The sequence below is a fragment of the Nannospalax galili genome, unplaced genomic scaffold (genome assembly GCF_000622305.1).
Source record: "Nannospalax galili isolate Female #2095 unplaced genomic scaffold, S.galili_v1.0 scaffold105, whole genome shotgun sequence".
NCBI lineage: Eukaryota > Metazoa > Chordata > Mammalia > Rodentia > Spalacidae > Nannospalax > Nannospalax galili.
This window is the reverse complement of record NW_008354502.1, coordinates 219,463-232,001: the sequence shown is the minus strand read 5'-3', so window position 1 is coordinate 232,001 and position 12,539 is coordinate 219,463. Positions and strand designations below refer to the sequence as shown.

The following is a 12,539-nucleotide window of genomic DNA, read 5'->3' as shown; positions in this document are numbered from 1 at the left end:
GTTGCCAAGGATTAACTTGGCCTCTACCCAGTAATTATCGTGTGCTAATGTGCAAGAGGCGTAGTCACTGAGGAATTGAGTAACAGACCCACAATTATTGCTTTAGAGGAGTTGGAGGAAGAATGAAGTCATTGGTAGCATCCCATCCCGTGATCTTTCTGTCACCATACCTAACTTAACTCATAAAGCAGCTCCAAGATGCTTTTTCCTTCTTCCTTAAACAGATGAGCTTCTCAGATTGAGCATAAAGTTCATGAACTGAGAAAAGTCGTGGACATAGGTATCCATATCTTTCCACTCAATGTATCTTACTGCCTTTAACTGCCTGTTAAAATCATGCTTTTATTCTCACCTTTCCAGTATAACTTGCCATCCCCAGACTTAGCAAATGAAGCAGATTACTTATGGTAAATGTATGTAGTTATGCACTCTAGGTCCTTGACCAAGCTTTCCCAAAGGACAGCTGATGCCTTTCAAAAATCCTTTTATAGGATTTTATTTGCAGGTGTAGTGAACATAAGGCTGAAAGCCTCCATGTTTTATTGCTGCCCAACTTCATCATGTCTGCTCACTCTATTGAAAACTGTGGCAAAAATGATACACATCAGCTCTTTTATTCTTTTGTTGCTACTCTGCGCAAATAAAAGCATATTGGGGGATTTAATGAAGCAGTATGTCCTTGGAGGGAGCTTTGAAGGATCTGAGTGCACAACTATTTGTCTTTAATATTGGAGGCTTTTGTGTAAAATAGATTGACAAGAACCAAATTAAGTCCTCATGGCTAGGCCAGTATTTGCTACATATGTGCCCAAGTCACAGAAGTGTCTGTGTAGCCATGACCTTTGAGACAGATATATTCGTGACTGTTGTAGTGTGCTTTTGGTGCACCAGTGAGCAGTGTGGATAACTGAAATGATAGCAGAACTATTTGACCTATGAGACAGACTTAGAAACTGCTTGTTTAGCCAGAAAATAAGACTGTGGTATTCAAGAAAAAGACTGAGTTGCATATTGCCCAACAGTAGCCCAGGCCACTTCTGGGAAACTGTGCCCGTTGAGAGCCTCATCACAGCTTGCTTTGACCTTCACAGACACCATTGGTTTTTTTTTGTTGTTGTTGTTGTCATCTAGGAAAGGCAACAGCAGTGGGTCTGTGCTGCAGAGGTTTAGGCCACAGACAAGACAGATGGCATTTGTATGCTCGTCATTACACATTGCTTCTGGTTCCTCCTGGCCTACCAACTTAGCTCTATTTATGTTGACCTATGAGAAGCAATAGGTGTCCATGAGGACAGCCACATGGATAATTTAGATTCTGCTTGAATTCTGAAGTTTTGATACTTTGTTATCAGTGATAAATATTTGTATACCTCCCATCTGGTGAAAACACAGGACTGTGGGTAGTATAGTTCTGAACTGCTAGCCCACGTGAGACTGGAGTCATTGTTGGTTTATCCTTTATTTGTTTGCAGGAGTACACGTATCTGGCTTCTTCCTCTGGAAGGGAGTCATTTAGCATGCCAGAAATTCGGGTTGTAGCAGCCCCTTGATATATGTGACCAGCCAGTGCTTAACTCATGGTTAACAGATGTCTAACCAGTGACATCTACATGAAAATACTGTTCAAAAAGCTTGTGCTAAGGGTGAGGAAACAAAGGGAACTATTTTTCCTTATTTCCAAGATCTCTTCCAAAGGGAAGCCACAAAACCTGTAAAGCATATAAAGAAATATTGAGAAACGGCTGATTTAAAAAAAAATAGCCAACTTAGTATTTCTGTTTGTTTGCAACTAAACATTTCAGAGTGGAAATTTTTCTTATTTGGCAGTCAGTTCCTCATCATAGCTAGCAAGAATTTTTAGTGCATTTGAGGGCACACAACATGTTCTATTTTAGCCACTGAAAGATCATTTTCATGTTTTCTTTAGCATATAATCTGCAAAAGTTTATGAGGTAATTCCAGCAGATCTCAGAAATGGTATCTTAGTGGTTCCCCATCTCCTCTGTTTCTACAGCACCTTTTCTGTGTCCCTATCTCGACCTTGTTTGCAGTGTTACAATACTTGAGTTATATCTTCCCATTAAACTAGAGCTCAGTAAACATAGAGGTTCTCTTAGCTGTCTTTGAATCCTAAGTATTTTGTATAGAGCTCAATACCTATTTGAAAAACCATCAGGATCCTGAAGAATTTTATTTAAATATAGTCAAATACCAGTATAAGTTGACCTTTTTGCAGCACATTTTCCATTATTTTGAAACCATGCCTCTAGAAACTTGGGGTCATAAAGGAACGATTCAGAGATTTAGGTAATATTGTTATTATATTACTATAAGACTCTTTAGGGATGGGTTTGGAGAGATGGTTCAGCTGTTAGGAGCGCATACTGCCTTGCAGAAGATTCAAGTTAGGTTCCCAGTACCCATGTCAGACAGCTCACAACTGCCTGTAACTCCAGCTCCAGGGGATCCAGTGTTCCTGGGCTCTGTAGATACCTGCATGTGACATATACTTACACACATACATATTCATGCACATAAATAAAAAATAAAAAATATTAAAAATTTCTTTGGGGAAGCTTTGCATGCATATCTTAGTTAGAATAAAGTATACACACAGTAAATACAAACTACAACAGGATGCAGGGAACATTCCATTCTGTCTTTAGATATTACCTGGGCCTCTGACTTCCAGGGTTTTGTACCTTCTCTGTCTCATATTTGAGACTTAGTTGGCTCTTTTCACCTTAAATCAGGATTGCTGCCTCTGCTTGGCTGATCTATTTGTATCTTCCTAATCCTTTCTGCCCTGCCTAATTTTGTGATGTAGATTCCTATCCACCAGACTCTCTCTTGGCTGTGGTGGCCCTGCCTGCCCAGCCGCGAATGTGCTTCAGGCACTACCGACTTGACCTAGAAGAACATACCAGATTCCCTAAAGGCCTTTGGTTGACTGTTAGGAATCATGGTAAATGTAGAGTCAGTTATACAGTTGCTTATAACTATGATATTGCTAAGAGCTGCTACAGAAGGTAAAAGTCTAGATACCCAGACTGTAAAATGAGGAATATAAAGATGCTGAGGCTTGTCCTTGCCTAACTTTAAGGATTTGAATACAATACAAATTAACAGGTGAAAGGCTGCTGTGGTGTGACATAGAAAAACTAAAGAACTTTGTTCTTTGTGTGTGTGTGTGTGTGTGTGTGTGTGTGTGTGTGTGTGTGCATGTGATATGGCATATGTGTGGAGGTCAGAGGACAACTTTGGAGGATACAGGAATTGGTTTTCTCCTTCCTCCATGGGTTCTAAGTATAGGACTCAGGTCATCAGCTTGTACAGCAAGTGCTTTTACCTGTTGAGCCATTTCTCAGGCCCTCATGTAGAAGAATTTTATAATTGTCTAGTAATAGTTCAGGTTGGTATCCCTTATCCTAGATGTGTGGGACCAGAAGCATTGAGGACTTTAAAAAAATTGGGATTTTCGCTATATATTCTGGGGACAGAACCCTAGTCTAATTGCAAAATTTATTTTTGTTTCATTTATGCCTTATATACATAGCCTCAGAGCAAATTTATACCTTTTTAAATAATTTTGTGCTTGAAACAAGTTTTCACAGTGTGAAATTTTTCACTTGTATTATCATGTCATTGTTCAAAAACAGTTTAGGGTTTGGAACATTCCAGACTTGGGGGCTGGGGATGCTTAACCTATATCATAAATGTAATTTTGCCATCGAGAATATTAGCCTTGTACAAAAGAACAGTATGGACACTTTTATACACAAACACGTACACCCTTTTAACCATTCAAAGAAACTTTGTTATGGAAAATTCTAAATCTTCCTTATACTAATTTCTAGAAGTCTGAATTTCTTTTTGTGCCTCCATGTTGGTCTGATACTGCAGTCTACTGCCTGAAGAACTTTCACATTTCTTGAGTTCAGATCTGCTTTTAAACCAGGCATGGTGACCAACATCTTTAATCTCAGCACTCAAGAGGCAGAGGCAGGTGGATCTCTGAGATCGAGCCCAGTCTGGTCTATATAGCAAGTTCCAGGCCAAGTGGAGCTGCAGGGTCACCCTGCCTCAAAAACAAAAAACAAAACAAAAAACCCCACAACAGACCTGTTGCTAATAAATTTACTCATGTTTTGTCTTAAAAGCTCCGTGTTCCCTCTGGTATAGATGTGGGTTGAGAGATTGTACTTTCTTTCCTTATAGCAGTTTTAAGATCTCAATTTCACAGTTTTCTGTTTTGTTAGTTTCTTAATACAAAGTCTTTTGTAGACTTTTTTTCCTATACATTTTTTAAAAGCCCTGTGACTATCTTTAAGATAGTTTTGATAGCACTGATTTTCAACTCTGTGTCTCTGTGTGTGTGTGTGTGTGTGTGTGTGTGTGTGTGTTTTGTCTTGTATTATATTGTATTGGTCCTGTTTGGAATAAATCTCTAATTTTTTAGATCTGTGCTTTGATTTCTTTTATTATTTTTGGAAAAATTGCGGTTACTATCTCTTAAATGTTTCTTCTGCCACATTTTATCTTCTCGTTTGGTTTAAGTTATGCGTATGTTAGATCATATGATTTTTGTCCTACAGTTTTTGTATACTTTGTTCTGGTTTCTAAGTTAATTTTCTTTTAACTTTTTCTTTCTTTTTTGAGAGAAGGTCTCCCTGAAGCCCCAGCTGGCCTGGAACTCACTATATAGACCATGCTGGCCTTCTGGATAGCATAGAGATCCGCCTGCCTCTGCCTCTCAAGGACTGGGATAAATGTGTGTGTCACCATGCCTGGCTGATCACAACTTTCTTCTTTTCGGCTATTGTGCTTATTTTAGATTTTTTTCTTTTAATGTCCAATATTTCCTGAACTGTTTCTTTTTTTAAAATATTTTTATTTATTATTTTTATTTTATGTGCCTGCATGTATGTAAGTGCACCCATGTTGAGCAATGCCCATAGAGGTTAGAAGGGGATGTTGGATCCCCTGGAACTGGAGTTACAGATGGTTGTTAGCCATAATGTGGGTGCTGGGATTTGAACCTGGGTCCTCTGCAAGAGCAGCCAGTGCTTTGAACCACTGAGCCATCTCTCCAGCCCCCCTTGGACTTTTTTTTATAGTTTGTATTGCTCTGCTAAAATTTTAGAACTCAAATTTCAGGCATAGATTTCCCTTGAGCCTTAGTTTCCTTTTTTTCAAAATAGAAAAGCTGAGACTATATAATAACGACACGAATGTTTTTAGAATTGAAAGAAACTGTGGGTAAAATGAAAGTATTCCTTTGTACGTTCCCTTTCTTTTCTTCTGGGTCTCAGGTACTCACTAAGGGATTGGATTGCATGGTTACTTTGGTTCTGTTCAGTTCCTAAATTGTAAGCTTTTGTGAAAGAAGAAAGACCTAACATTTATTGACAGTCTGTATTAATCTCTTGTAGAATCTGAGGAAAAGATAAACCACATTTTAGCCACACGCTTTACTTTTGCTAGGTCTATATGGGATTTTAATTGGAAGAAACAGATAACATTAAGTCCAGTTGTCACTTGGTTATGTCTGTTAAAGAATCACTAAAAATTTTCAACTGTTGGGCTTCTTGACTCACTTGAGAAATTTCATGGTTCATAAAATGTCTCACCCAGTTTCTCCACACTTATAGGACTTTAAATTATCAGCCTGGTTTCTGAATATTTGCAATGTGGAGAAATGCTAATGGAGGTTATTGCTTTCTACTAATACAAAGATTCAACAGTCTCACTGGAATTGACTTAGGAGATGTGGATTTGGGTTTGAACTGTGGGTGTACCACTGTGATGCTTGGGCTGCTTATTTAATTTCTGAGCCTGAGTTTGTTCATCTGTGGAGCATGGATGGTACCAGCATCAAAGAGCTGTACTGAAGGTAGAAGACAGCGTGTGTAAAGCTTTAAGTCTCCTGTTTGGTTAATAGGAGTCAGTCATTGATAACAGTAAAAGTGGCAGCCAAAATGAAATATGCCGCCATCAGGTGAAAATGTTAATACAACTAAAGGGCTTCATGTTCTTATACCTTTTCATGGAAAGGACCATGTAGCAGAAGGATATTTTAACAGTAGGGAGAGGGTTAAATGAAAAGTGAATAATAAGAACCAAGAATCCAGTGCTTAGGAGGTGGTGGATGCTCACATGTACTGAGAACAGCCCCGTGACACCTTCCTTTGATACAGTGCTTGTGACCACACTGCCCTTTTGCTTTTCCACTCTCCCTGAACTCTGTCTCCATTTTTTCTATGTAATGCCCATCCTCCCTCCTTCTTATCCCCAGTAGAGATTTTGTATATATTTGGCACAGCCGTGGGTAAGAACTTGGATTGAATTCTTTAGATGCTGAGCTTCTTTGTCTTGTCATGATTAAAATCCCTTTGCCTTTTTGTTGTAGATGAAAATTTAAATATTAGCAAACTGAGTGTTGATCTGAAGTAAAAATACTAAAAACAAAAAACAAAACAAAACAAAAAAAACAGGTGTGGATAAAGAAACTATACCAACCTGAGGGTCCTGTCTTTCCTTTGCATACTGCATAAGACAAACAGGGCCCGAGCGTGGTGGCTCATGCTTTTAATCCCAGCACTCGGGAGGCAGAGGATGAGGTAGGCAGCAGAGCCAGGTGGATGACTGTGAGATCCAGGCGAGCCTGGGGTGAGCTACAAAGTGAGATTCAGGCCAGCTGGGGCTACATAGTAAGAAAAAAAAAAAAAAAGACAATATTTTCAAATAGCTAAATTATCAGAGTAAATATAATGAATTTTGAGGTGTCCAAATTCTGTGTCCATGAGTGATTTTGCTGTAATAGGCGTTATCCAGCACTGAAATTATTTAATGCAAAGAATCATTCTTTATTCACTGTGAGCACAATATGGACATTCTTACGTGAATAAAACAGGGAATAATGTCAAATTAGTTTGCATTTGCTTCTCTTGTCATCCCCAAAGTTCTCACAAAAGTACAATCCTGTCCATAATTTTTTATAGTTGGAAGGAACCTAAGAGATCCAGTCTCCTTCCTGTTACCCAGAGTCATGACGCAGTTTATCTAAAGTCATGTAATGAACTAATGACAGAGCCAGGGGAAGGGAAGTCCCTATCCATTCTGCCACAGTGCTGCATTTCTCAAGAGGAAACTGCCTACTCATTCCTGGGTTTTAATGCTGGTTAGAGCCTTGGGGTAAGGGTTTTTTCTATGACTAACTAGTGTTCTTTTGTTTTCTTGTGTGGGTGTCTGGGAACAAGTTCACTGAGTATTTTTATTGTAACAATCGAACTATGTGAGGCATAAGGAAGCATTTGTCTAGTTATGACTTCAGGAGACAGAAAGAAATGGTTGTAGCTCAAATTCTCTGCCTTCATTATTGGTGGGCAGCAATTCTTTTTTTCTTTGTTTTTATCTGTGTGTGCACTTGTGTGTACATGGGTATATGTGCAAATGCATATGGGTGCATGTGTATTTGGAGGCCAGAGGTTGACATCTGGTATCTTCACCTTATTTCTTAGTCTTTCTCCACCTCATTTTTTTAAAAACATTTATTTACTTTACTGTGTATGTATATAGGGGTGAGCACACGCCATAACCATAGCATGAATGTGGAAGTTAGAGAACAACTTGTGGTAATTGGCTTTCTCCTTCACTCAGGGATCGAAGCCCGCTCAAGCTTGGTGGCAAGTACCTTTACCCATTGAGCCCTCCTCCCCTTTTTATGAGACAGGGTCTGTCACTGAACTTGGAACCCACTGATTCGGCAAGACTGGCTAGCCAGTGAGTGCCAGGATACTTTTGTATCTGCCTCCCTGGGACTAGGATTACAGGCACACATTAGCACACCTGGTGTTTTTACATGGGTGCTGGAGATCAAACTCAGGTCCTCATGCTGCATGGCAGACACTTTACCAACTGCTCCTTCTCCTAATCTCCTAGGCATCTCTTTTAACATTGAGTTTCTTAATCTTCAACTCTGAATTCCCTAACTTTATGAAAATTATGTACCTATTCTAAAAAAAGAATTGGTAGCTTTCATCAAAGGACACATAATTTAGAACTGTTGTTTAGAAGGGCCAAGCCTGCTTACAACCTGAGTGCTCATTATAGTAGAGGACCACCCCCCCCCGTCTCCATTGCCTTCTGCTGGGGTCCTTTCCTACTGACAGGTCTTCCAGGGACTTCCAGGATTGTTCCATGGAACCACTGGAGGCCTCAGCCTTCTTATTTTAGGCCCTTTCCCAGGCTTTCTTGAGGCTTGTCTTCTTCCCTTCTCTGCTCTGTCTCCAGGACAGAGTGTGAGATTCAGGGATATTTGCTCATTAGAAAGCTCAGGAGAGTTAATTCAGTTACCGCTTGATTGAAAAGGATGTGGGCACTGACCTGAGAGCCAAACTATTGCACTAAGGGGGTAAAAATTTGAATGGGAATTCTTCTAATCAATACTGTAGAAATTAACTCTCAGAATGCCTCTAGTTATTTAGTTAGGAAATCCCTGTGTTTGAACTAGAAACTTTCATATTTTCTAAGTGCATAATGAAAATTCACATATGGTGGCTTAGGAGTTGCTGAGATCTGTCTAAAAAATTGAATATTTCCTTCTTCAATTTTACTTAACTTACATGGATGGAGATTGATTTTGGCAGGCTTCCTTTCCCAAAGAGAACATATAGAAAGCATGTTCTATTTAAGTCTGGCATCTGGACCTACAAAGAAAAACCAGCACAAAGATTGAGGTAGAAGAGTGTGTTCATTTATTTATTCACTTTAAAAAGCACTTATTGAGAACATGTAAGTGCTTAGGGCCATCTCAGATGATAGGAAATGAGACCAGCTTGGTCTCTTGAGAGGCTCACAGTTATTAGGGACACAAACCACACAACTAAGAATAACAATTCAGAGCTGAGTATATAACTCAGTTGGTAGGGCACTAGCACAAAGCCCTGGATTCGATCCCTAGCTTCACATAAGCTGCATGTGGTAGCTCGCACCTGTAATTCTAGGAGGCAGAAGGATCAGGAGTTCAAGGTTATCCTTGGCTACAGAGTGAGTTCAAGGTCATTTGGGCTACAAGAGACCCTATCTCAAAAGGAAGAAAAAATAAAACAACTATTCATGCTAAATATTCCCATCAAGTTTGCATGCCTGCCAGGAGGAGTGTCAGTAGCACCCCTAGAGTACTGGGCAATAAAGATAAAGTGGACTTCATGATTAGGGTTGTGTCCTAAGGGTTCAATACAACTTTGTCCAAGCAAAGAAGTGGTCAGGGTATAAACGGTGTGTTTGAATCTTTCCAGTTTTAACTAAAATTGATGTTCACCATGTTCTCTTACTTTGTATTTTGAATTAGAGCTCCAAACGAGAATGGAAGCCCCTGGAGGACCGTAGCTGCACGGACATACCATGGCTGCTGCTCTTTGTCCTCTTCTGCATTGGAATGGTAAGGATAATCGCAGCTGACCCACTCCTCAGCTCCTGGGGCAAGGGCATGATGGGTAGGGAGTTGTTTCAAAGAGGGAACTTGCAGTGTATTTGTACATATGTATTTTATCTCTCCTTTACTGCTTATAATTGGAATAATTGGAGGGCCCACGATACCATCAGAGTGGGTTTTCCCCCCTTCAGTATAATCCAGTAGTATTTGGTATCCCCTGTTACTTTGTTTACTTTCTTTTGTTTTTATGTTTTGTCTTATTATATGAAAACTGAGGTAAAAATTAAGAAGCCACTGGGAATCTTATTCCAGTCTCTCAGTCATTTTAGAAAGTCAGATCATTTGACATAAGTTTCTTTGAATTCTGATCATGAAGGGTTGTTAAGCAGAATTCACACAGGCCTTTTGGTTATCTAAGGGCCAGTCAGTTCTCTTTCTAGAGACTTGGTATTCCTTTATACAAATAGATGTTTTGCTGTATATTATCTACCATACTTCAGTGCTGACATTTAGTTCTTCCTACATGGGAGGAGGCTGCTCAGCTTCTCCCTCTTGCCCCTACTAGGCCCTGAAGCCTGCTGTCTATTGTGATGAATGGCAGCTCTCTGTTGGAAAGCAAGACCCCTGGTGATTTTCCACCTAGTGGAGTGGATGAGGGGCAGAGCCCTGGTGCAGGTGCTGTGTGTGAACTTTTTCAGTAGCGTACTCACTGCCTTGCTGGAGTTCTGAACATAGGCATCAGTGGCTTTGGAGTCTCTGCCAGGGTGCTAGGCTCCAAAATGGTAGACAAATAGGTAACTGATATTTAGTGCCAAAGGGGTTGGGGATCGTCATCTGGCCCATCACCCTCAGTTTATAGATTGAACCCTCAAACCAAACCCAGAGAGCAAGGCAGCCATCCTAGGCTACACTGCTGGTGAATGGCAGAGCTGCTACGGCCCAGTCTCGTCATGTCGGTCACTGCTTTCTACCTTTTCCTCCTCATAAGGGAACTATGCAGAACATCATTGCTCTCCCCTTCTTTGTCTGCAACTCAAAATGCAGCTACACTGCCTCAGGCAGCCTTACTCAGTTGTGTTTTTAGCCCCCATCTTCCCATATTTTTTATGGAAGTTCTTTAGGGAAATGTTACTCTTTGTCTTTCTGTAATAAAAAAAACCCTCAATATTCTGTTTCTCTCTGTCTACCTCCCAAATACCATCTGTGAATCACAGAACAATCACAGTCATGGCCAATAGACACCACTGTAGGTATCAGTTCTAGCCCTGAGCAAAGGAAAAGAAAGCAATAAATTTTAATGAGGTGAAATAAACCTAGGAAAATAAGGAGTATTTGTTTTAAAGATAAAAGTACAGTTTCACCAAATTTAGGACATTTAGAAAAGGTCAAAATGCTCATTTTCTAACTTAGGCCTTATAAGATATTGAAGAGTTGACTTAGTTTAGCAGAATGGCATCGGAAGTACAGCATATGTGAATATTCATGTGGAGTGTGGAAAAGACTCTCGCTGACAAAATTAGTCCACAGCTTTCCCACAACCATTGAATGCAAGTAACCCTGGAGCAAATAGCAGCTGACCTTTCAAAATTATGTTTATAAAAACATGTGCCATGCCACCCTAGGTGCTTTTGATTTTCTGTGCTAAAATAGCTCAGGAAAGTGCAACCATTAATGTTAACAGACTGATTTGGGAGTGACTTTAGCACATGCACTTGTCTACTGAAATGTTTTAATGCAGTGGTAATTAATATAATGTTGATTTTAGTGTGATGGTAATTAAGACCCACTGTGTGTGCTTTTAAATGCAAGCATAGCATTATTTGTTTTGGAATGATTCTTTTAATAGATCGCTCTCCCATCAAATTGAGCTAATGTCAAATTTTGCCATGAGGAAATGAATGTAATCTCAAACTTCTGTTACCTATCACATTAGCAACAGCTGAGGTTCAGTGTTGCTTCTGGCATTTGAGTTTTGTTTTATATATATTATATATATATAAGAAATCTTTTACCCCTTTGAATTTCATTTCGTAGTATCCCACATCCCAAATGCTTAGGATTACAAGTGTTACCGATTTCAATTTTAAGACATATTTTTGAATGACTCTTGAGGTGGCTCAGGGAGTAAAGGTCCTTGCTGCCAAGCCCGAGTTTGATCCCCGGGCCTTCTTTGGTGGAAGGAGAGAACTGACTCTACCAAATTGTCCTGTGACCTCTGCACCTGTGTACATAGTTGCACACAAATGCACACATACAAATAAGTAAAAGTTAAAAAAGAGGGGAGTGGGCAGGCTGGGTGTGGTGGTGCACAACTTTAATCCCAGCAATTGGGAGGACCGGGGCAGGCAGATCTCTGAGTTCCAGGCCAGCCTGATCTACAAAGTGAGTTCCAGGCCAGTTATGGCTACATAGTGAGATCCTTTCTCAAAACAAACAAAAAGGAAATGTATGTGACATTTGCTTATATATAATGAGGTGAGGTGTCTAGGGGATGGAACCCAGGTCTAAACACAGAATCGATTCATGTTTCATGTATACCTTATCCCTGAAGATAATTGTGTATGCTGTTTTCAGTGTGCCTGTGTTTGGGCTGCAGCTTGTCCTAAGAGGCCACATGTGAATTTTCTACTCATGACTCCTGTTCAGAAAGTTCCAGATTTTGAAGCATTTGAAGACTTCATATTTTCAGAGTAGGAGTGTTCAACCTGGATTTTTAAAACAAATGTTCAAGCTGGGTATGGTGGCACACACCTTTAATCCCTCCACAGAGACCAGAGGCAGGCAGATTCCTGTTGGTTCAAGGCCAGCCTGGTTTACATAGTGAGTTCTGGGTCAGTCAGCATTACCTAGTGTGATTCTGTTTCAACAAAATAAAACCAAGCAGGGACTGGAGAGATGGCTCAGCAGATAAGAACACTGGCTACTCTTGCAGAGGATCTGGGTTTGATTTCCAGTATCTACATAACAGCTAACAACTGTCCAGGTGATCCGATGCTCTCTTTTGACCTCTGTGAGCATTGCATGACATGGGTGCCCCTACCTACATGCAGGAAATAGAGACATACACATAAAATAAAAATAATGATTTCTTTAAAAACAAAAT

The 12,539-nt window shown here is 40.0% G+C and overlaps 1 protein-coding gene across 5 annotated transcripts in view; it reads left to right on the top strand.

The window, feature by feature from the left end:
• The window catches only part of Slc44a1 (solute carrier family 44 member 1), a 205,953-nt gene that overhangs the window by 39,375 nt on the left and 154,039 nt on the right, over positions 1-12,539 (top strand). For all 5 annotated transcript variants that reach the window (XM_008851699.3, XM_008851698.3, XM_029555295.1 and 2 more), the window contains one exon: positions 9,353-9,442. In XM_008851699.3, coding sequence (XP_008849921.1) covers positions 9,353-9,442 — 90 coding nt within the window. Of the gene's footprint in view, positions 1-9,352; positions 9,443-12,539 lie in introns of those variants that run through there.